Source organism: Numida meleagris, chromosome 7, assembly GCF_002078875.1.
Source record: "Numida meleagris isolate 19003 breed g44 Domestic line chromosome 7, NumMel1.0, whole genome shotgun sequence".
In the NCBI taxonomy this organism is placed as follows: domain Eukaryota; kingdom Metazoa; phylum Chordata; class Aves; order Galliformes; family Numididae; genus Numida; species Numida meleagris.
In genome coordinates this window covers 18,845,802-18,870,605 of record NC_034415.1, presented here as the reverse complement: position 1 = coordinate 18,870,605, position 24,804 = coordinate 18,845,802, and the positions used below count along the sequence as shown (strand labels likewise).

The 24,804-nt window shown below is 38.3% G+C and overlaps 2 protein-coding genes and 1 long non-coding RNA gene across 22 annotated transcripts in view; 1 reads left to right on the top strand and 2 right to left on the bottom strand.

The window, feature by feature from the left end:
• NEXN (nexilin F-actin binding protein) overlaps window positions 1–24,804 on the top strand; it is a 27,309-nt gene extending 2,505 nt beyond the window's left edge. For 3 of the 15 annotated variants that reach the window (XM_021404208.1, XM_021404207.1, XM_021404209.1), the window contains 13 exons: window positions 8,817–8,898; window positions 10,005–10,196; window positions 10,334–10,415; window positions 10,502–10,650; window positions 11,894–11,935; window positions 13,036–13,230; window positions 13,309–13,482; window positions 15,950–16,135; window positions 19,807–20,010; window positions 21,135–21,356; window positions 23,218–23,403; window positions 23,851–24,211; window positions 24,318–24,804. In XM_021404208.1, the coding sequence (XP_021259883.1) occupies window positions 8,872–8,898; window positions 10,005–10,196; window positions 10,334–10,415; window positions 10,502–10,650; window positions 11,894–11,935; window positions 13,036–13,230; window positions 13,309–13,482; window positions 15,950–16,135; window positions 19,807–20,010; window positions 21,135–21,356; window positions 23,218–23,403; window positions 23,851–24,211; window positions 24,318–24,331 (2,034 nt within the window). In that variant the 5' untranslated portion in view covers window positions 8,817–8,871 and the 3' untranslated portion in view covers window positions 24,332–24,804. Of the gene's footprint in view, window positions 1–15; window positions 168–8,816; window positions 8,899–10,004; window positions 10,197–10,333; window positions 10,416–10,501; window positions 10,651–11,893; window positions 11,936–13,035; window positions 13,231–13,308; window positions 13,483–15,949; window positions 16,136–19,806; window positions 20,011–21,134; window positions 21,357–23,217; window positions 23,404–23,850; window positions 24,223–24,317 lie in introns of those variants that run through there. The other 12 variants (XM_021404218.1, XM_021404216.1, XM_021404219.1 and 9 more) reach the window with 10 other exon arrangements.
• On the bottom strand, window positions 4,348–12,036 carry LOC110402293. The gene is made up of 3 exons (XR_002441034.1): window positions 11,627–12,036; window positions 9,411–9,482; window positions 4,348–4,930 (listed from the first exon to the last, which is right to left on the bottom strand). It is a non-coding gene; the product is annotated as an uncharacterized LOC110402293 (long non-coding RNA).
• Window positions 14,165–24,804, bottom strand: part of FUBP1 (far upstream element binding protein 1) — a 37,550-nt gene continuing 26,910 nt past the window's right edge. For all 6 annotated transcript variants that reach the window (XR_002441030.1, XM_021404202.1, XM_021404199.1 and 3 more), the window contains one exon: window positions 14,165–15,285. Coding sequence is in view for 5 of the 6 variants with exons in the window: in XM_021404202.1 (XP_021259877.1) it covers window positions 15,268–15,285 (18 nt within the window). In the remaining variant the exon portion in view is untranslated. The remainder of the gene's footprint in view (window positions 15,286–24,804) is intronic.

The following is a 24,804-nucleotide window of genomic DNA, read 5'->3' as shown; positions in this document are numbered from 1 at the left end:
GCCGCGGGGCTCGCCTGGAATGCGGGCGCCGGCCGCGCGCCGCGACTTTTATGGAAAGTTGCAGCGGCGGAGCGGCGGCCGCAGCCAAGGGGCGCTCCGCAGCCGCCACCGCTCCCGCCCGCTCCGCGGGACTACGCCGAGACGCAGCGGCGGGGCAGCGCTCCGAGGTAAGGAGCGGAGGGGCTCCCGTCGGCACGGACCCCTCGCCGGGCCGGGGCTCGCTGCATCCTCTCAGAGAGGGGCGTCGGTGGGTTCCGCAGGGCGGGCAGAGCGGCACCGGGCTCCGCTGGGCCCCGGGACACCTCTGCGGGGTGGGGGGGGCCGGAGGGCTGCGGAAGGGGCCCGGGTGACCCGCGGGAGGAGCCCCGAGCAGCCCAGGTCGCGGGGCCGCGCTCTGGCGGTGCCTCCCGAGGCGCGGAGCCGGGCGCTGCAGTCAGAAATCCCGCGCGGCCGTGAGCCGCGTGTCTCCGCGCGAGCGCACCGGGAGCTGCGAGCGCCGTGCTGCTGGTTTGTTAGCGCTCGGTGTGCAGCCTGCGAGCGGCTGCTGCGCTTCGCCTGCCGCTGTAAGGCAGCGTGGCTCGGGGGAAATAGCGCGGTCCTCTGACGGCTTGCCAACGACTCGTTACCGGTTTTGATTTGGGTATGTAAGAGCTTCTGTCGATACAGTGAACATTCGTGAAGAAAACGCCGAAGAACACAGCACCGTTCTGGAGCCAGCCGGCGTGTCGCTGTGTGTTACAGAGCTCTGCTGTTACCCTGAGGTCTCGTAGTAAAATGCCCAGTGAAATGAAATTATGAAATAATAATTAGCCCTATAGGAGGGCCACGTGCACTAAGGAATACACACAAATATGGGAGTACGTCTGGTATATGCAGAAAACCCTCAGTGAAAGACAGTTCAGGGCATATCCCCAAGAAATGCTTTCTCCAGCCATGTCTCAATACCGTACATGGGTGTTTTCCTCTGCCAGATAATCCGTAACTTGCAGTGCGTGGACTTCCCGCTTTGTAGCTGGCTTAGCAAGGAACGGTGCCACAGCCAAGCTGGGAACGAGATGGGGAAAGCTGAGGTGGAGCTGATGCCTGCGGAGGAGCAGCTCGGGCTGAGCCGTGCTGCGCACTGGGGTGGCCATGTCCTTGGTGAGGGCATTGCCCTCAGACATCAGCACCAGCGCTCAGTGGAGCAGAGATGGTCAATGGAGCTCACTCCGTGCGGTGGAGGACCCATGAGTGTGTCAGAGAAGTAGCACGTAGGCTGTGTGCTGCCATCAGGAATGGGAAGAGGCAAACTGCAGCCGTACCTCATGCGCAGCGTTTTGTCCCACATTTCAGTGCCCTGCTAAGTCTGTCAGTGACGACAGCAGCAGCTGAGCTCAAATCTTAGGGTTTCTCGTCAGCTTCTGGGACACGGCGAGAGCTGGAGGAACTATGGCATGGGGCAAAATACGGATTTTTCTCTCAGGGATCTGACTTCACCATTTACCGCGCCTCGTAATTAGGATCAGCAGATGTCATGGAACATGGAATCATGGGCCTGAAGATCTCGCCAGTGCTTCCCTAGGCCCCCACTTTGTTCTGGAGTACGCCTACCCCATAATAGCACCTGAGGGGACCAAGGAATCAAGGGGCAGACCTCTTCCACAGAGAGGGGCTATTTTATTTTTTTGACGCAGCAGCTGGGCTGCGTGGCACTGCCATGCTAACAGTATTTAGAGCTGTATAAACAGACATATACAAAATAGCTTCTACTAAATAGATTTTTATAAACAGCATAATATCTGCAAAGACTATTCTGCTGTAACGGAAGACTTAGTAAATGTTGAAGTGCAATAAATCGAAAGAGGGAGGAAAAGATTGTAGATGAAGCTGAGTAACCTGGGTCAGTTTTTGGTAAATTTATTAGTAAGTCTTTAATTGTAAAGACTTCATGAATTAAATACGACTGAGTGGAGGCAGCTTTATATTTTGTATTCTAAAAAAGTAATGGCTGGGCAGCTGGTGTTAATTGCCGTAGCTTGTTGGCTGCAGAGGAGCTGACAGTTTATACCAGTTCAGGACCTTCCCCCGTGCCTGATAATTTTAGTATCTACTTTAGTATCTGTAATTCAGTACAACAACTGGTAGTGTCATACCAGAGAAGTTGCAGTAAGGACAGAAATGGTGAGCCTTGCTCACCTTCCCCTCCTCTTTCCAGTTCTATTTAATCCTTCTTTAAATACTTTAGCATTATGGACTGTGTTTTCCTCTCCTAAGTGCTTTGGCTGCAAGTGGTAAGTTTCCAAGTCTCACAATATGGTTTTCTTATATAATGGAGTCTTCCCTGCAAGTGGATCACAAAGAGAGACAGATGGTAACCGTAACTTAGACCGTGCTGCAGAGGGCTTATTTATAACTCACAGTAGCCAGGAAGACGGCAGGGGGGCCTCCTGAAAGGAGGAATCACAGAGCAACTAGACAGTTATTTTAAGTCCTGGCTTCGTACTCCTATTTGTAAAGAGTAGGAAAACACTTGTACTTCTCTGCATCTCTCACGTGAGGATGTTAATTACTCCATTGAAATAAAAATAAATTGAATTTAAGGAGGTAGATTTGGGGAGTTAGGAGCTATCAAACCTCTTGTGTCCCCTTAATGGTTTTAATTTGTTCACTTTTAGAATATTTTGCCCAAAGTAAGGTTTTAGGAGGTCTGTGTGAAAAGCTGAAGTGCAACGATCATAAGAAATTGAGACGTACCACCAGAGCTGATGGCATAACCATTAAGAGCATGCAAATAAGATACTTGAAAACAGTCACATTCTTCTTCTCTATGAAGTACCTATACCCAGAGCATTTCTGATCTGTTTCCTAGTTCTCTACACATTATTGGTTTTGTACTAAATTTTGACTTGAAACTTTTGAGAGATGGCTTTGCATTACAGCCAGTCAAGCCATGCTAATAACGGTGCTTTCTCTTCCATGCAATTCCAAAGGTAAGACCATTGGTCAAATGTTGGAGGTTAAATTTTCCTTCTAGAAGAATCTTGATGAAGACCTCTTCTAAAGATGGAACTGCAGTCTAGTACACTTTCAGTATAACCATGAAAATGCCAGACTTAGCATTTCCTGAGATATATCTTAATCTTAGGGAGGTAAAATGTGGGAAAAAAATGATGTGAGTGGTGTGATGTGAGTGCTAAGGTGATGAGAGTGATTGGGCAAAGAAAAGCCTTCACTTTTTGGTCAGAGTTATGTTCAACAATGTAATCTTGGAATTTTCTGAGTGGAAATCTTTGATGAGCTCCCACAACTTTTCCTGAGATATGTTATCTTGGGAAATAAAAGACTAGAATGAATCTTAAGGTTTTGGACAACTTCATAATAGGAGGACAAACGTCTTCTGAAGTAAGTACACACAAGTAGACCCTTGTTGCCCTAACAAATAAGCATTGCTTGTATTAAATATTATCTTCCTTAAAAGTTGCTATTGTTAGAAAATAGCACATCAAAGTTTCTTGGGTTGGAAAATTACCACATGCTTTCTGCAAAGCTATCAGTAGATGATGAAGAAATGATTCCTCCACCATCTGTAGGCTGTATGACTTCCTGACCTTGAAGGAAGCCACTCGAGGGGTCCCTGAGGCAAGGTCCTGCTGCTGTTCCTGTTTGAGGTATAACTGACATGGAGAGGGATGAGGGGGCAAACATGGGCTGTATCATGTGTAGTGAGGTCCTACTGCTTTACTTCCATATCTGTTAGCATCAAAGGTGGAGGCAGGATGACTTACAGCTGCAAAATGTGTTTGAGCCAGCTGGCTAACCTTCAAGCACATTAATGGTTAGGTGATGCCAAAGGATTGGAAAGTGACCTAAAGTAAGAGGAGATGTGGCAGTATTCCAAATGGCAGGGATGTATCTACCATCTTGAAGGCCCACAGTTAAACTGGCACATTTTTGGAAGTTCAAAGAGCAGGAATTTACAAGGATGTGATGCACCAGGCCCAGCACTGCCAGTGGGTGAAGGAAGGGATTGTCCCACTCTTTTCCATGCTGGTTCTCACCTCAAGCACTGTGTGTATTTTGTGTGTGCACTGTCACCACAATATAAGGACGTAAAACTATTAGAGAGCATCCAAAGGAGGTTTCTCCTTTGAAGATAGTGAAGGGTCTGGAGGGTGAGATATACGAGGAGCAGCTGAAGGCCCTGGGTTTGTTCAGCCCAGAGCAGAGGAGCTGAGGGGAGGCCTCATGGCAGCTGCAGCTCCTCATAGGGAGCGGAGGGCTGCGCTGAGCTCTGCTCTCTGGGGACATAACAGGGCCCGAGGGAACAGCATGGAGCTGTGTCAGGGGTGGGGCAGCTGGGGGTTAGGGAAAGGGTCTGTCCGAGAGGGCAGTGGGCATGGCTCCAAGCCTGATGGAGTTCAAGGAGCATTTGGACACTGCTCTCAGATGTAGGGTTTGAATCCTGGGTGGTCCTGTGTGGAGGCAGGAAATGGACTCATTGATCTTTATGAGTCCTTTCCAACTCAGGATATTCTATGATAAGGAACGCTTGTTCCATTACTTGTTCTAAAAAAGAAAATTTCAGATTTGTTTTTTGAGAGTAGGTCTCACTGCTGCCAGCAATCTTAGTGACACTGCCAAGGGCTTCAGGTACTAAGAGCCATCAAAAAAGTTGATCCAAAAGGTCAAAAGCTAAATTTTTTATGTGTTTTTATACTCATCATCTGCTTTGTATGATTATTTTCACATAATAAACGAATCAGGTTTTAAATCAGCCATGGTTTTCAAGTGACTTCAAGATGAAGCCCTATGGATGGGGTATGCTGTTATGGTGAAGGTTAGCAATAATACTCACAGGAGTACTTCAAGAGAAATGGAATAATTCCTCGTGAGAGATTAACTTTGGGACTTACTTTTCTGCTCCAGCCCTGTATGAAGGCTTCTCTCAAACCTGCATAGAAGAATGAGGAAGTCAAAGGGTCTTAATTAGTTTTAAGTCATACTGATTACTGTGGGATATCACTTACATGCATGAAGTAAGATAAACTCTTAAAGACATCCAAGCTCAACGGCACAATACACAAATGTACACTAAAGCATATAGCAGGCATGTCCAAACTGCCGCCCTGGGCTGAAAGCAGGGCATGGGGCGCAGTGCAGTGCCAGCTCACGTTATGGCAAATACATTTATGGCTGAATATATGGCAAATACATTGGCTGAACACAGTCCTGTGAACCGTGAAAAATAAGCAGCCATGCTTTCTGTTTTGGTAAAGCAATTTGAGAACAGGTTTCGAGATTGCAAAAAAAAAAAAATCTTTTTTTTTTATTTGTGAGTCCATTTTCAGTCAACATAAATATATTACTGTGAATTTTTAAAAGGAATGCATAGAGTTGCAATCAAAAGTTTGATCATGTCTCTTCACCAAACCTTTATAAGCTCTCTCTTAGCAGAGAGAAATACCCCTCACTTCACAGTCATGCCTTCATCATGCCATCGCTTTTAGGCAATATGTACATTTGTGAGCAACTGTTTCGAAGGATGAAGCACAGGAAGAGCAAAATTTCATCAGTCATCTCTGATGAACACCTTGAGAGCTCACTAAGACTTGCAACCACTGCCATCGAACCAGACTGACGTGTTAGTTTCACAAAAACAAGGTCACATATCCCACTAGTTTTATGGTTTTGCCGCTCTCTTTTTTATATGTTTTAATAAAAAGCATTAAAATTAAAATAAGTTTTGTTTATATGAATTAAGCCTATTATATATTTTATGAGGGCTGCTCTGAAAGTAATGCCTCCTATTTTATTACACTGGCCCATGACATTACAGGTGGATGTTGGTGGCATGGCAGTAGAGGTTGAACCTTCCCACCAATATCCTGTAACATTTTGTTGCTGTGTGACAGATGGCAGCAGAATGGCAGTCTGATCACCAAATGACCTCTGACCTGGAAGCGCAGATAAAACAAAGGTGTGTAATTGAATTCCTCCATGTGGAAAAAATGGTACCCACTGACACACACTGACACTTGCGGAATACCAATGGAGACCAAACAGTGGCTGTTGGCACAGTGAGGTGGTGGACAGTGCATTTCAGCAGTGGTTATAGCAACAGTGGATCACCTCCGTTAGTGCAGATTTTTATGACGGCAGCATGCAGGCTTTTGTTCATCAATGGCAAAAATGCAAAGCTAATGGTGGAGGCTATGTTAAAAACAGTGTTTTGTAGCTGAGAATTTGTTCTATCAAACAGTGTTATAGTGCTCTTTGTATTGGTTGTCATTTTCATGGAAATAAATAGGAGGCATTGCTTTTGGAGCAACCAACATATATACGGCCCAAGACAATTTCCTCTTCACTCAGTGCAGCCCAGGCAAGCCAAAAGGTTGGATGTCCATGGTATATAAGGACCTTAAGACCAAGAATGCTTGTAAAGTTATCTGCCTTTCTAGACACAACAGAATTGTAATATGCTATTGGTAATCTGAAACTAAGCAGGAACTTACGTTTAGTACTTCTATGTTCGTGTGTTCACAAGCGACAAACTGAAATGCATTCTATCCCTGTCATTCTACAAATGAGATATCTGTCAGTCTGATTTGGGCAATGACTTCACGTACTCCTTTGAAAAGGAGCAGCCAGCTGTTGAAGCTGAATTTCCAGAATTCAGGATTTGCCAGTCAAGGCAGGGTTTGATAGCTAAACACTCCTATTTCATATATTGTGACTGCTTTGGCTTAGATACCTCAAGATATTGAAGAATCTCATTCAATCCATATAGCTAAAGCAGCACCATCCACTGTGGATGCCTTCTCTGTATTTTTGAAGAACCTGCATAAAGACAATTCCTAATGCTCACTATTTTTAATGCCACATAAAAATTCCCACCTTTGTACTTTGTTGATAATTAAGAATGAAAGAACTTCAAGCCCGTTTAAATAAACACCAGGTGCGATGCCATTCCCATCTTATGTTGAGGGGAAAAGTGTAACAACAACAAAAAAGTGCCTCCATTCCCTATGTCACTGGAATTGCAATGTATTTTCTCTGTTTTGCATATTTCTCTATTTTCATTTGGAAAATGAACAACTAGCCTGGCTCATTTTATGCTTTTTCTCTTTTTTTCTTTTTTCTTTTTTTTTTTCCCCTAAGATACTACAGACAAAGATTTCTATTCATAAAATGCAATCCTTTTAATTTTTCAAGGAAGTGTCATTTCTACGTCAATGTATCTGAATTCAGATCATACTCACTTGAGAAAGTCTTTTTGTAATTATTTCATAGAATCAAAATATTTTAAAGTCTTGTACGTGTACTGGCTGGTGGAGGATGTCAGTTCAACAATGTACTGCGCATAGGAAGAGTTTGAAACTCATCCTGAACTCATTGCAAAGTTGGGGCTTTCCTTGATGTAGCAGGAGAAAGGGAGTCAGGAATAAGTTGCCATACGTTAAAGCAAAACAGATGCTGTTCCACATTACCAAAATATACTGAAGGTGTAATTGAGCCATTAGCATGTTTCTTGTGATAATAATCAATATGGCTCTATTAAAATAAATTTGATTCTCACAGATATCAGCCATGATGATCATCCTGATTCAGGAAACCAGCTGTCTTCTAGGAATTCCTTGCTCATGGTTTGGCCAGAAATCTTTAAGTCTTAGCTACAAAGCTTCAAAGTCAGTTTAGTGCCTACTGAAAGGCTTCTGTTTTAAAACTTTTGCTGGAAGAACACTAAGTGAAAAATGTTTACATCAGCTCATACAGAACAGGTTGTTTGTTTTTTCCAGTGAGCAATTATGTAGTCTAAGAACTATCTGATATAATCAAAGCACAGTTTTGTGAAGCTTCGCTTCCTAGAATCACAGTTATAAATAGGATTACTAAATGACTAACATCCATGGGCTAAGAATCTTCTTGTAGGTTTGAGTAAAACCACAATATAACTTGTCTGCTCTCACTACACCCCAGTCACATTCAGTTCATTTACAAAGTGATGTTTGGCCTCTAGAACAGGGAATGCTGCCATTTTTGGTCACATCCTTGTGTGACATGGCACTTATGCTATCTTTAATACCAGATAATTTTTTGTTGCTCCTGAAATTTATCTCTCCACTTGATACATAGTTTTCATGGGGAATTCTTCTAACTGAATGATCACATCCCACGTTTGATCCCTTCTGAACTGCATACATGTGGTATGGGGCAAAGGAAAAAAGGTTTATGGCTGCAGTTTTTCTTCTTTTACAGATTTGTTCAAGTAAACTCAACAAGGAAGGCAAGATGCAGAACCTAGCTGAAGCCTAGCTTTATTCTCTTGCGCACCTAACAGCAGCAGGAGGAAAGCACTCCTTCTCTACCAAAGCCGTACAAAGGCAAGGCAGCATCTCCAGCAGGCTGTGTTTGGCCCGAGCATTCTGCAGACTTCTTGCAACCTGAGCTCGCTGGCTCAGACATCAGCCTGAAGCGGAGCGGCAGAGCTGCAGAGCACATTCCTTTCTGCTAGCGAAGTATTGAGAAAAATGGTTTCGTAACAGCCAGCCAGGGCAGCCAGAGCTTGGCTGAGAGCTCTGACTTTCTTTTTAAAATGGAAATTAAAAACCAATATCTAGGACTAAGTAGGGGGGTATGAGCATGAATAGTGAATCATAAGCTTGTTCTTTTAATTACTGTTGCATACTTAGAACCTATTCATTTCTTCGCGAGCCTCAAAGGACCAAATGAAATTGTGATACATCAGTTTCAGCCCATGCAAACTTATTTACAGGAAGATGGTCAAAGCATCATTTAAAAGGAAAAGAAAGGAATATAACTAGAACTGTTTCTTTCAGGTAGAAACTGAAAGCAATCTTAAACATACCAGGTGCAGAGCAGAATACCGTAACCATGAATGACATCGCCCAGAAAACTGAGGTATGTACCAATTTTAAAGTAATCAAACTAATATAGTAATTTACAGCTGATGCTTGTAAATAGAGCAGTTACAAACAATTGTAAAATACAATTATACTGTAAATCTGGCTATTACTGATTTTAAGACAATAGAGGGATACTTGAGAGTAGCTTAAGGAAGATAATCTGATTTGATAGAATGTAGGAAATGTTCTTATTGGTATTAAAGATGAATGAAGAATGCAAAATTAAGTTAACTAAATATGAAGAAACATTTAATGTCAGGGTAAATTCAGGCTACTTATAACTTTTCTTCTTATGCCTTGATTCACCGAGTGGCAGGAAGAAAAGCAAAACGTCATTACAGAATCTGTCGTTGGTTTAGGTGGAAAACACGAAACAAACTTTTTTTCAGCCAGTTTTCTCAGCATAACTGTATTGACATTTCTCTAGTCACTGCAGTAAAAAGATGGAAAACTACTGCAAAGTAGATAGTTCTCTTACTTAAGCATTGGCAAAGATGTGTTCATTACCTTTATCAGTGTCAGATTCCTGCAAGCCGTGATCTTGACCCTTTGCACTATAAAAGCACTGGATGAGTTTCTCTGAATATTAAGGAAAAAAATAAGTATATAACATATTGGAAGTTTTAAATGAACTAACAGTACCATTTATTTAAAACCATTTACAGATGCAGAAGAGCTGCAGAACACGCACGTGTTCTATTACATGTCTGTGTCTTTACATTTATTTTAAAGGCGGTGTTAGGGGTATAGGACCTCCTTTAGTGCTTACGAGTTCAAAGCAACAATACAAATCCATATACAATGTCTAAGCCCGTAGAAATAAAAAGAAGTGTACGTTTGTATTGCTCATATACTTAGTTACGGGGTTCTCATCACAGTTTTTAAGTTTAATACAATGCTAAAATTTGTTTAGGATATTTCAGTATTTATTACTGTTTACTTCTGAACAAATAGTTAATAGATGATGGCTAGTGGCACAAAGTTCGTAATCCCAAATGTACTTTTATGTTCTTACATTCCTTCTAATCCAATCTGACTATTTCTGTTCATCTGTTTCAACTTTCTTTTTCTTATCTTCATTTCTTCTATATCTTCATCAAGATTCTGCTTTCTTCATCTAAACCCGTCCAAAAGTCCTATGTGCCCAAGCTTCACAAGGGTGATGTAAAGGATAAATTTGAAGCTATGCAGAAAGCAAGGGAAGAAAGAAATCAAAGGAGATCTAGAGATGAAAAGCAAAGAAGAAAAGAACAATATGTTAGAGAGAGAGAATGGAACAGGAGAAAGCAGGAGGTTATTTTTCTTTGCAAATATTTTGTTATTTTAATATTCAGTATTGCACGTGAAAGTATTTTCACTTTAAGTCAGTATTACTGGAATTTTATTTAAGGTGTAAAAACGGTTTACTTTTTCTGTATTCCATCAACTAGATGAAAGAACTGCTTGCATCTGATGAAGATGACGATACAAAGTCATCTAAGATAGACAAAGGTTATGTTCCAAAGCTAATAGGTAAGAGAGGCCAAAGTTTAAAGGCCACATAACCCCCTAGGTAAGTATTAGATCTTGTTAGTGAATTGTGTGTTTCACATTCACAGGAACTGTTAAAGGCAAATTTGCAGAAATGGAGAAGCAAAGACAAGAAGAAGAAAGAAAAAGAACGGAAGAAGAAAGAAAGCGCAGAATTGAACAGGATATGATTGAGAAAAGAAAAATTCAAAGAGAATTAGCCAAAAAAGCACAGGAGGTACGGTAATCTGATCAAAATAAGATATAATTGCAAGCAAATTAGAACAAGTTTTGTATTCAGCGAAAGTATTTGGCTTTAAGATTTCTGATAGTAGTGGTTTACATGGGAGACACTGAATGGGATGGAAGTTGGGAAGAAAGTGCAGATCAAAGAGTCTCTAAATGATCTTTCAGGTAATGATTTTTGAAGCTTGAGTTACAGACAAAAGCAGGCAGGTATAAATGTGGTGGGAGTAGGAACCAGGCACAAGCTGGGGTTTGTAAGAGTTTGTAGAACTTACTAAACTGATGTGAAAATATTTCTTTTATTTAGTAACCCTTACTTTATATATGAAGATACTAATAAACTAAAAATCATGATAATTCAAGTCATGTTTTATTCCTTCGTCACTTTGTGAGTTGTTACTGCATCTACATGTGAACAGCCTCCAACTTTTTTGGTGCCAATAGAGAAAATTTTGTAATTTGTAAAATTTTGCACGGGGCTTCACATTAAATTCCTTTTGTAAGTTTTCTTCAGTGCTGCAAATACTTCAGTGCAAGTAAACATTGAGATGATAGACAAGGACCATAAGTCATTTTTTTAAAAACCAAAAAGTTAGGAATACTTAATTTAGGTGCTTTTTTTGTATGAAAAGTGGTTTGGCTTTTTTGTAAGAAAAGAGAAGCAGTACTGCAGGAGAACTCAGTTTTCAATACGGACTTAGTATGTCCTACTAATATTTTTAGCATTGTTCTTGTTAAAAGTACAGTTTTATCCGGCATATATTTAATTTACTTTGAAAGACATAACTGTATATCATCATGGAGAATTTTAGAAAGAACGTTAATGTATAGAACTAACACTACTAAGACACCAAATACAATAGACTTTTTACAGGGAGTTGAAGGGAAGACAATATCACTTGGATCAGAAATAATGTTGCTTTCGTGATTTGTTGGTTTGTTTTTAAATACAATTATGGAATGCTCACATGAAGAATGAACACGTAAAGCACTTCTCTCGGTTCATCACTGAAGCGTTACGAATGCTGTAGCATGCGTTGTGTACGATGTCACGTTTCCTGCTCCTCAGCTTGCTAACCTATCTGAAATATTCCACCAAAGGTTCAGTCATTACCATCTGTGAATTTAAGTGCTACATACATATCACTGACACAAAAAAAATTTCCAGTTCTTTGTTTGAAAATCTAAGGCAAAGAGCCAAATTAATGTAATCCTATGAAATTCTCATTTAATAGATTGATGACTTTAACAATACGGGAACTGAATCAGCAGCAGAGGTAATCAGCTTTTTTTTAAAGAAATGTTCGCCTACATTTTTATTCACTTTGCTTTATTATTGTAATATGGGCTGGGATAAGTTCGAAAAAGGCACAAGTATTTCACTGCAGTTCAACCTAAGAATTCTTTAAAGCATGCAGAAGTGTATCTCTGCACTTCAAGTCAATTTATTTAAGTTTTAGAGTCTGAAGTATGAATAATATGTTGAAGGGCTCAGAACACCTCACATGTAAATATTCAAAACCACCACAATGATTTGAGGCATACTGACAATGATACCCTAAATCCTCTGGCACTGGAAAGTATCATCATAAAGCTCTTTGCCTTAAGCTAGTTGATAAAAGGGGGTTCTGCCAATATACTGATGTTTGAACGGTGGACTCAACTTCTTGGTAACTTTCTTTTTTTTCCCCTCAAGTGAGCTCATTTAACATACGGGGTTCTATTTTAAGTCTTGCAAACAAACATGTAATTTCAAAAATCAAGGCTGGAAGGTCCAATCATCTGTCACTAACACAAAATCACATTCCTATGGCAGTTAAAAAAAACAACACACTACCAAAACCCATTACTTTTACGTTATTTGACAGTGTCCTTGTTATCACGGTATCTTGTTTCACAAAAATTGGGTGAAGCATATTTTGGCAAATAATTTATGAAAATAATTTTGAAGCAGTGACACCCTTCAAAAACAAATTAATCTGCTTGACAAAGAACGTATTTCTAGAACTATTACCTTATTCCAACCACTGTATATCTTTTACATAGTAAGAAGTGATTGAATTTCTACATATTCAAAATTCCACCTGTTCTTATCCAAATAATGAATATTTATAAGAAACAGTTAATGAAAATATGAAAGAAATGACACCTTGCCAGCATTTATGTTTAAAGTATAATTCAGTCTCGATGCTCTTCAGATATTACAAGAAAATTAGTGACTGTCAGAGGCAGATAGATTTATTCTTGCTGTTCGTACTCAGTACAAATAATTATTTTGGAACTTTTGGTGCACACAGGTAAAAAACCAACAGTTTAAGAAGTAAGTCTACCTAGAAGTCACACTTTATGAAAATATAATAAAAATCTTTTCGGACAGGAAGGAGATGATTCGCTACTGGTTACGGTAGTGCCTGTAAAACCCAACAAAACACCTGGGAAGATGAAAATCAACTTGGAAAACACGGGAAAAGAAAGAGCAGAACAAAAAGGCAGACCGGATGAAGAAACAAAGCTTAAATATGAGGAGCAAAACCAATTCCTTAAGGAAACCAAGTGCCTGTCATTTCTCACGGTAAACCACTCATCTAAAAATGCCTAAGCAATAAACATATACAAGTTAAAAGGTAACTATTTCATTTTTCTTATACAGGGTGAAAATCAAGACAACGAAACACAAGCATCTCAGTCTCCTGGTAAGCTGAAAGTAACTTTTGAAGAACTCGAAAGGCAAAGACAGGAAAACCAAAGGCGGCAAGCAGAGGTAGAAGCAAAACAGCGTTTAGAAGAGGAAAAACGTGCCTTTGAAGAAGCTAGACAGCAAATGGTAAGTACATGCTTTGTACGTGTTGCTAGAGAATTTTGATAGAGGATACACCTTTACATTTGCTCCTGAACCTGATCCTAATTGCTTAGCTTGATTTCAAGCTGAAAATTCTGTCACCAAGTTTTGAAATAGATGCTTCTCACCTTGGTTCTAACTGACTAACCACATAGGCACAATTCTCTTATTTTAATAAAAAAGGAAATTGTGTTTTAAATTTGTTGGAAATCATCAATTTTCATATCTGCACTTTGTAGTACCTTAAGCTGTATATCCTCAAGAAGAAAATTACTTTTCTGTTTTGATCATGAAAAGTACTTCACATGTTCCAGTAACCAATTTTTATGAAAACATTCTGTAATAGGAAAATGCTTCTTCTTATTCCCACATTTATAAATATGATATACTGTATAAAACTTGTTTTTATGAAGAAAAGGAAAGATAGGTCAGCTGTCTTGTAGGTAGTGGTGTAAATAACAACGTACCAGAAGTCACTGGATTCAACATCAAATTGTTGCTCACGACTCCTGTTTTATGTTATTTGCAAAACTATCTATTTCCATTATCATAAACCAGACTTATTTTAGTTCAGCTATAATCACACCTCACTATAGTTTGTTCTTTGATCACACTAAGAGAATCATGCACTTAGTACTAGCATAAGATGCACCAGATACTTCAGTACTGTATTTCCTCATTTTACTATACTTTATTTGCAAAAGCTTTATTTTGAAGTTCTCTATTTAAGTATCTTTCCTCTATACAATCTCAAACATTGTGACTTTGTTTATTCACATACAAAGAAGTTTAATGAGTCTTGTTTTTTCATATTTCATGAGATCTTTAAAAATATTATTTCCAGGAATTTGCTAATTTTAGCTTTAAAAAAACAGTGTAAATATAAGTGGCCATTCTTGGACAAACAAGATCACTGTATTGACTATATTTCAAAAACAAATTGCTACTCAGTGGAAAAACAAAACAAACCTAAAACCAGCACAACACGGAACTTCCAGAAAGCTGAGCTTCTGACATTCCCAACTGGTCCAAACTGGGAGGATTCTAGGCTCAGGCAGATGCCAAAGCTGTAGTTCATACACCCCCACTCCCACCCCTTGTCCTCCCCCTGCCTTTGAAAAAAAAATCACTTAACCATTCCATAACAATTACCTTGGCATTTTGTCAATAATGCTCGTTCTTGTTTTTCTTTTGGAGTAGGGATATGAATGAAAGAGAAAAAAAAATGAAGGAGAGGGAACTTTGTGAAGTCACTCTAACCATTCTAACTGAATTTTTTTCACATCTCCCACTCTTATATACCAACATTTATTAACCAAGTAGTATAAAAGTGTGGCAACTGAATTTACAAATTCAAAAGAAAAACAAATCACCCCGTGTTTTTTTTTCTACTATGCAGTTATATCTGGTATCAGTGGTTGTCAAAATTTGGAGTAAAAAGTTTCCTTAAAGGAAGAGTTCAGTAGCTCAGTTCCTCCAATTTTTTTTTTTTCTTCTTTCTCTTATGAGTTCCAAATAAAAGACCTCTGTAATTCCCTCAACTTTCTACCCAACATACCAGACTTGCTTGCAGTATGTAGATAGCTGGAGTATTAATACTCTTGACAGTTCCCAGTCAAATTCTACCATTAACAAATGGGGTACTCCATGATATGTTCTGAAGATGGTTCACTCATTTGTTCTTGATTGCAGTTTGCAAACAATGGGTTTCTCTTAGCAGATAGTGTTTACTGGAGATAAGAAACAATGAAATATCTCACTTCCCTTTCTTCAATGATGATTGAATGTCTAAAAGGAAAAGAAACAAAAATGTCAGCCTGGATTAATAAAAAATATTAATTTATTTTTGCTATAAAACTACAGCCTTTTTTTATACACAAATAAAATAACTCAATGGTATAAAGGCCAATGGAAATGATGTAAAGAAAGTGAATAGGGAGTGCCTTTTTACAGTAAATAATCCAACCCTGAAACTACAAGATAGATACTTGTTTATCCTTTTCCTGATAAGACATCGTGCTTCAAATTACACCTTTAAACGATTTAAATAAATACAGAAGTTCAATATGGGATTCTGAAATATATTTCCTTTCTGTCTCCACTGGTTAAAATGAAGTTTAAAAAGTTTCTTGCAGGAACCAAATCATCAATATAGAATCATAGAATTCTTAGAGTTGGAAGGGACCTCTGAAGGCCATCTAGTCCAACTCCCCTGCAATGAACAGGGACACCACAGCTAGATCAGGCTGCCCAGTGTCTTATCCAGCCTTGCCTTGAGAGTCTCCATTTTTTTCTCCAGGAGAAAAAAGCATTTATAAAAGATCAGAAAGGAATCAATGGACTATTTATTTACTATTCAGAATAGATACATTAAAAAAACCTTATCCAAACATGTTATATAGATATATGCGTTATATATATATATATTTTTCCCTCTGCTTTTTCTCTCAAGATAAATGAAAGTGACCATGAAGAATTTGAAAATTCTAGTAGAGAATTCCGTCCTGGTAAACTTAGGCTCAGTTTTGAGGAGATGGAAAGACTGAGGAGAGAAGAGGAAAAGAGGAAAGCAGAACAAGATGCAAGAAGACGCATAGAAGAAGAGAAAAGGGCATTTGCTGAAGCACGTAAGAACATGGTATGATACTTTGTTTAGTATTTAGTTTATTATTTTTCTTCAGTCTCCACAATGAAAGGGAAAAGTTTTAAATAGAGTTCGGAATATGCTTCAACTCCTTTATTAATTAGTTTACCCTACTACTTATTAGAAGGTAAACTAATCAACATTCTCCATAAAATATCAAGAAACTATCCTTCCTCACAACAAACCTAGAAAAGATCTCAAATGAAAACCAGATATTGTTTCCAACTGCTAGTACTATGCTAGGTGCAACAAACACTGAAAGCAAAATATCTTCAGAAGGAAGTTTTTGGTTTTGGCTGGGTACAAGGGATAGATTCCTGTGTCTTTAGCTGCAGTTTTCCAAGTCAATCTCCCTACATTTCTTACTCACTTAAGCATAATTAATGCCATACTAGAAGAATGCTCACTGTAGGTGCACATTCTGAGGTCATCTGTGGCCCTTGAGGAAGGAAAAAATGAAAAAGCTGAAGTCAGCTAATTGATGTTTTTATTGTATTTCATTACTTGTTCCGAGAAACAGAAAAGGCAACTTGTGGAATTTACAGTTACAATTCTTTATATGGAACATCGATCTGGAACTGATCTCTGTGATATGTGATGATAAAATCTGAATTTAGATTACATCAAAGATAAATTTTCAGGGAGCAAAGACTGACATAGTGACATTGATTGAAAGAAGAGACAGATGCCTAACTTCAGAGGGTGGAAGCAATAGTACTTACACAAAATAGCATAGAGTCTTTCACTGTTTATTCCACTAAGTTCAAGTTTAAGCAGGCTTTTGGATATAAGCCAGCTACTTATTGGTGGATGTTAGGAAATACAGTGTTAAATTAGACTAATACCAACTAAAATGCAAGTATTTTCTTCAAAATGAAGGGCAAGACATACCACAAAAAACTGTGGAATAACACACTTATCTGGCAATCTCTTCCTACACTCCCCTGTGTGGTTTTAGTGGGAAAGACCAACCACATGCCTAATACTTTTTTTCTTCATAATTCAAAGTGATGCTTTTGAAGCAAATTAACGCTTTGTATGGCTTTTAGCACTGTTAGCAGTGCTCCCTCTGGCTGAAAATTGGGCTGAAAACAAGACCTCTACTCTGAAAGACTATCCCAAAAATTACAATGTAAATTGATACTTGATTTTGTACTGGAAAGCAAATACTGAAAATAATGTCCATGGTGTGTGCACAACTCCAAGTGTGAGCAAAGAACCTTAAACTTCTAGAAAAAGGAGTGCTACTCGGCTTCTGCCATTATAATCTTTATGAAAAGTGAGCGGATAATTCAAAGACAGTAAAGCAAACAAACAAACACGCTGCCTTCTGTTTTTCACTGCTTTCTTGAGAACATTTTTTCTGCCTCTGTAACAAAAGCTTAAGCATCCAGGCAAGAAAAATCTCATTGATTAATCAAGGCTTAATCCATTCGATGCAGCACAGCCTGCAACTGTAACATCAGACTGTAAAGATGTTCACTAGTCAAAAAAAATTAACTGAAGATGCTTTCAGCATATACGTGCTTAAAATTTTTTTTGTTAATTAGCATCCTGAAAGAGTAGAGCGCTTCCTTTACTTGGAATAGAAAATACAAGCCTGTTTTCCACACCTACACAACACAGCAGCAATGTACCGATGTGCTTTTTAGCATTTTAAGAATACATTAGTCATCTCATTTGGAATTACTAAAACCTCATATCCATTTAAGTGCTTAAATTGTTTTAGAACCTCTTCATGCTTACCCACTTTAATTCAATTTTGAAAAAAATATACACAAACAAAAGTAGTAACACTGCTGCTGAAAACCACAAATGCTACTTCTACCTCCTTTTGCAAGGACCTAGCAATTCCATATTTTCTTCTGCTACATTTATACTTCCATGCCTCCCACTATCAACTTGATCCCTTTCAGATTCAAGCATTCATTTCTCTTCACCGTCAGTCACTTTCCATTAGTAACTACATAAAGAACCTGTCTTCCTATGAACAAAAAGCCGTTCTATTTTGTATCAGTCACTGTTTGCCCACTGAAGACTGGCTGAGCTGCACACCATTGCTGTTACAGGACTGTTTCCCACAACTGTCTGTTCCCAGTTTGTAGAAATCAAACCAGACCAAGCCACGGTCTCAGTTCACAAAACAGGGATGAAATAGTATTTACTGAGCTAACCACAAGGGTTTTGTGTATCACAAAATTCAGCTGATATTTTCCTTTTTTTTTTTCTTAAATCAGGAATAAGTTGGCTTACTGTCTTTTCATTACTGGCTCAAAAATACAAACAGATGCAATTGTTTGGTCATACGCATTTTTGTTTTTTAAGTTCATACATACATATGTTAATACATTTTGAATTAATGCTTCTCGCTTCATGAGCGTATGAACTCATACGTCATCAGAAAGAGACTTGCACAGTTCTTTATCAACTTAGCTGTTTCTAGCCTCTTAAAAAATAGGCAGTTCTGCATTGCTTTCACTAAAGGAAATAGCATACAGCTTCATTTTTTGACTCCACTTCTCCATGACACAATTTCTACAACTATGCTTGTATTATGCAAAACGAATGAAGAATGGAAGGAATGGTGGGGCTGAAGTCCAGCTGAAAGCTTACTCAGAGGGAAAATTTGAAGGAAATCTATAGTGACTAAGAGTATTTGACTGAGCCAAAAAAGACAAAAAACAACCAACTATTGAAGGAGCAAATAAATTCAGAAACAGGCAAAATAGGTCAGGACAGCAGTATGAACAAAGGTGGCACAAACAGCAGTAAAAGGTGCAAAGTACAACAGGAGTAAGTAGCAATAAAGGAAAAAGGGGAGTACTAATGCATTTTAAAATACATATCTACATTTAATAAAGTTAAAACACTTTCTAAAATGAAAGCTTTGGCCCACTAATCCCTTCTACAATTTGGATGATGGCTCCTGTTAGGAATGTCCTGAATTTAAGGCAGGTTGGGGCCCACAACGTTTGCCACAAGGCTTCTCAAACGTGCACTGACCAAATAGTGCCAAAAGCCATTATCTTTGTGCAGTTCAAGATCAGTATTTGACCTCATCTCACACTTTACAGTCTGCTCTTGTTGAGACAATCTCTGCTGATGTGACCAAATAAGTTCACATAGTTACATGCCCAAGTAGACTCACAGGTTTTTATCTAGAATTTATTTTAAAATCTTCCCATGCAACTCAGACTGCCATGCTATCTGGCCATTGTTGTAGTGCACCCCTCAACGTCATAGCAATGCCCTGCTCTAACAAATGTAGTTGGATCAAATATTTGCTTCTGGATTTCCTGCCTTTGGAAGTAATTAAGAAGTGCTTTTCTGAGGCCTTACTATCCTCTTATGAATTGGTCAGAAAAAGAAGCAATCTGCTCGTACTGAATGACCATTAATGCCCAGCCAGGCTGTGTAGAGTGAGAAAGGGACAGGGAAAGAAGGAAATCCTCACTACAATGAATTGGCAACATGATTTTGTTTTCAGTTATGCATATTAGTAATAAGGGCTAAAGTCAACCGCTAAACCCCCAAACACATTCCTTCTCAAAACATGAGAGCAATACCTGCGTTGTCCTATTGCATCGTACTGCTCTGTGGCAGAACGCTTGGATATTTCCTCCCATGTACCGTCAGGATGCATCATTAATGATCTGCATTTCCAGCAGGTGCTGGATGATGATGAATCACCAGAAATGTTTAAAACATTTTCTCAAGAATCTCTCATACCTGGTAAACTGGAAATTAATTTTGAGGAGATGCTGAGACAAAAGATGGAAGAAGAAAGGAGACGCACGGAAGAAGAGCGGAGGCAAAAGTTGGAAATGGAAAAGCAAGAATTCCAGCAGTTAAGACAAGAAATGGGAGAGGTTTGTATACCAAAAGATACGTTAAGCATGCTCTGAATATAAATACAATATTCAATTTTCAAAGTTTAAGATTTTGACTGGAAGTTCCTTTTTAGGGGATTTTAAATCAATACTTTCTGTATTATGTGAAAAGAATGAAAATCAAAACCATCTTTTTATAATGTTGTATGTAATAATACACATTCAATTACTAATCTACCAGGAAAACATTTGCATCCCCTTGCTACCCTTAAAGTAAAAACAATTTCAAATTTGTCGTTTTAGCATTACTTTAGTTACCTGCAAATTCTACTGTGTTAATAAAACGAATATACTATCTTTCCAATACTGAGAAAATAGAAACATCAAGATTCGAAATTAAAAGATGAAAATGAAAATACAAAAGAGCAAAAATCCTGCCCTTTTCAGGGAAATGCCGTGTTAAATAATTAGGAAAGAATCACAATGACCTCAAGTTGTTTCTAGTGAGTGTATCAAGGATTTGAAGACTGTCACAGCTGATTTTAAGAATCACACACAGAATTTGCCTTGCATACCAGATGACTAGAACATCACATTCATGAACTGTACACCAATTTGATTTGGTTGTGGGTGGTAATTTTCAGAATATGATTCCCTTCTGAACATTAGAGGATGACTTTTTTTTTTTTTTGTAAGCAAAGCTAGAGAGAGAGTAAGAAAGGCTGCAGCTTGTGAGCTTTGCAAGTACATTTTGAATTACATGCTGGGGAAGAAGGGAGACAACTGAAATGCTCTTACTGCCATCTTAGGTCATAAAGTGACAGAGCAGAGTATAAGCAATTACAGCATCAGACAGAGTTTGACTACAGTATCCAGAAATGTCACTTCTTTTCCAACCATGACATCCTGAAATTTGTTTTTTTTTCTGCAAAATCAGAGAAAAGCTATTTTAAAATCTATACGTAGTTTAAAGATGCTGCAAACTCAGTAGAGTCCAGACAACACAGACAAAAATTACTAGGGGGAAAAGGTCTTCAACTTGAAATAACTCCAAGCTAAAAGAATTGTTCAAGTACTTTAAGTTACACCAATCTGTGGGGAGAACACATAGTGAAAATAACCAGGATATTTTTTATCTTACGTGTTCTGTTATTTCTAAACAGCTGGAAGAGGAGTCCGAAACTTTTGAGCTAAGCAAAGAATATGAAGAATTAATAAAGCTAAAAAGAAGTGGTTCTATTCAGGCGAAGAATCTGAAAAGCAAGTTTGAGAAAATAGGACAACTGTCTCAAGAAGAAATACAAAAGAAGATTGAAGAAGAACGAGCCAAGAGAAGAGCAATGGATGAAGAAATAAGAGAAAGGGAAGCTGAGAAGTTTCAAGAGGTAGTTTGTACTCTGTATGTTAATGATTTACTTAACTAAACTAGCACAACTGATGGCAGTGGACAATACTGCTGCTTTCACCAAATTTGCTCTATTTTCAACCTGATTCTGTTCCTACTTCCCTGTTCTCTTTGGATGCACGAGGATTGCATCTCTAAGAAAAACAGCACCATTTATCATCAATCATTTGTACTCAAGCAGAGATCTGTTTTTCTGCTCGTACTTCAGCGCCTTAACAACCTGTCAGCCTGAGGTGCTGAAGCATTCTGATTTTTTGAGAATCAGTTCTATTAATGGTCACGTGAGTTGCTTCTCCTTCTGAACTCTAATTTGTTCTCCACTGTATAAATTAAAGCCTCAGTTCTGAGGCTTTAACATCCACAATCATTCACTTCATTATCAGTTCAAAATCTTTTATTTTTAAACTTTTGTTTTAACAAGTGACACTAACACTTCTATAAGGTCAACAACCTGCTTAAGTGTTGAAGCCAGAACACCGTGACATAAAAGTGACTAAGAACTTACCATTGCCTCAAGAGAGTATGCAACTGACACATGAAAGTAAAATCTTTAGTAAATATTTTTCTAATACACTTGAAATTACTTCTGCTAATATTTTGTATCTCTATCTCTAATATCCTCCCTCATCTACCCTGCAGTAATTTTCTATGATCATTAAGCTGGTAATTTTCCAGAAAAATGGAGCACAAGCCCAGCTAAAAAACAGCCCACAGAGCAGAAAAGACTTAATTGGAAAGGCCTGCTTTTTAAGGCCTCAAATAAAAAGGCCAGTAACTCAAACAGGAGAAGAACTTGTACAAGCAAATCAGCAGTGACTTCTAAGACACCAGCAACGTGAAAAAAGGTTCCATATCTCTGCAGTACGTGACAGCAAGAGAAGGCAAACATTCCAGTTATCTTGTTTCTATACTTCATGGATTCTTGTGGAAAATAGGATTTTTCCTCGGACAGACACATGGAGAATTACGGTATAGGTCCAACAGGATTTATTCTCCTTGTCCGAGGAGAAGAAAATTAAATTCTTTGTAAAATTAGTTGTAAGAAAAACAAACCAAAATCAACAAAAAAGCAGAAAAAACCCAAACAACCCAAAATCCAAGCATGGGCAGTTGCGAAAACGTCTGAGTGTTCTTTCTGAGAAAAGAAACCTAATAAAAAAATCACTGTTTCTTCTCAAAACAAGAAAGGACACGTACGTAGTAGGACCACTTCTAGATACTTTTACTTTGCTCCCCAGTGTAAAAATGTCACTGCGGTCTTAAGATATACAATTCACTTTAGTGCTTTACAACTGTCCTTAAAGAAGCAGAAACACCTTTTTCAAAAACCCTGATTTTTTTTTCCTTTCCTTAGTTTAACAGTTTATCATCTTTAATTAATCTGGAGCTACAGCTGTAGCCATAGTTATTTCTATAGTGTTACTACTACGTACCGCTAATAAAGCGCCATCAAGAGAGGGTTGTTACAGGAAGCATCTGAATTCACAATATGGACTTCCACGCGTGCAATACATTGTTTCTTGAATCCATACCTCACAGACTCAATGTCATTAAGCAAACTTTTTAAAAAAACTTCTCAAAGTATTAGACTAAGGTTCATCAGCTGTTTTTCCCTAAAAAATATCATCTCAGAACCTGAGAAATTATTAAGAGACTTCATTTTAAATCCAACATTAAACAAATCTGTGGAGAGAAAAATAACCAAGAGGACTCACGGTGGCTTCGCATACTTTAAATAACTAATGTATTAAACCAGTACTGTTATGTACCAGTATTGTTATGAACATTTAAAAAGTAAAACATGAGTAATGTCCTATTCTTTTTTTTTTTTTCTTCCCAAGGATGATGAGGTAGATGTGAGACCAGCCAAGAAATCTGAGGCTCCATTTACTCATAAAGTAAATATGAAGGCACGCTTTGAGCAAATGGCAAGAGCTAGGGAAGAAGAAGAACAGAGGAGAATTGAAGAACAAAAATTACTCCGCATGCAGTTCGAACAAAAAGAAATTGATGCTGCATTACAGAAGGTAGAGATTACAAAGTACCTTTTCTTCAGTCCTCAGTGTCATTTAACTTGGCATCTGATTACCACTGATGGCAACAATGCCAGAAGTATAAAAGTAGCATTATACTTATATAACTTACTGCATTTATGTGCAATTAATTGCTTTTGAATTTTTCATATTTTCAAGAGCATGGGAAATACACTGCAAGGAAACTGCAGTTTCCTTTGAATATTCTGAAAATGGAATCAATATTCATGCCTTTACTTTCCCCTAAGATACAAGCCATACCAGCTTCATTAAAACAAAGCTTAGACAGCATTTACTGCTTGTTCCATATTCAGAACATTGTTTTCTAGTAAGGATAGGCATCTCCCCTTCATAAAAAAAAAAAACTTTTATGTAATCAAGTATGTGTTACTAGCTGCTACTGCTAATCTGAAAACTCTAAATTGGATTATTTTAAAACAGAAAAGGGAAGAGGAAGAAGATGATGAGGGAAGTGTTATTAATGGTTCTACTTGTGAAGATGAGGAAGATCAAGCTCGATCTGGAGCTCCCTGGTTCAAGAAGTCACTGAAAAACACATCAGTTGTTGATGGCGAGCCAGTGAGATTTACAGTTAAAATTACTGGAGAACCAAAACCTCAAGTCACATGGTGGTTTGAGGGGGAAATGTTGCAGGACTCTGAGGACTATCAGTATATTGAAAGAGGAGAAACCTATTGCCTTTATTTGCCTGAAACCTTCCCAGAAGATGAAGGTGAATATATGTGTAAAGCGGTCAACAACAGAGGCACATCTGCTAGCACCTGTATTCTCACCATTGAAAGTAAGAGTTAGTATTTTAATTTCCTTAAATCTCAAATGCTCTTCTTGTAGCTTTTCTATTATGAAAAATCTATTAATCTCTTTCTCTTAACCTTTTTATTTTCTAGCTGATGACTACTAATACTCTACTTTAGCTGGAATCTTTCTTCCCCTCAAAACTTTCTTACTGCATCATCTCTTTTTCTGATGGGGCCAACTAAAGAAAGCAAGGATATACATTGTCATTCCTGCATCAGATATGAATAACCTTCAAGTCACGCGAGTGTCCAGGTTCCTTGCTCAGTACAGAATTTAGTATTGCAGGCTAAAAAGAAGGAATCAGTGTGTGAAAGATCAACTAAAAGGAAGAACTGATTGATAGTAGTGCTCCCATATTTGAAGACCAACTGTTATGTAACAGTATAAAGCTAAATACACAATCTGGAAACTTTTGTCATAGTGTAAATCTACTGGTACAGTTTTGCATGAACACTAAATATTTAAGCTGTTTTACTTTATCCCAGAGGCATAGAACTGGCAAAAGGAAATACTTATCCATGATTTTTCAAAAACTCCAGTGTATTATTTTTAAACAATAAAAGACTACATAACTGA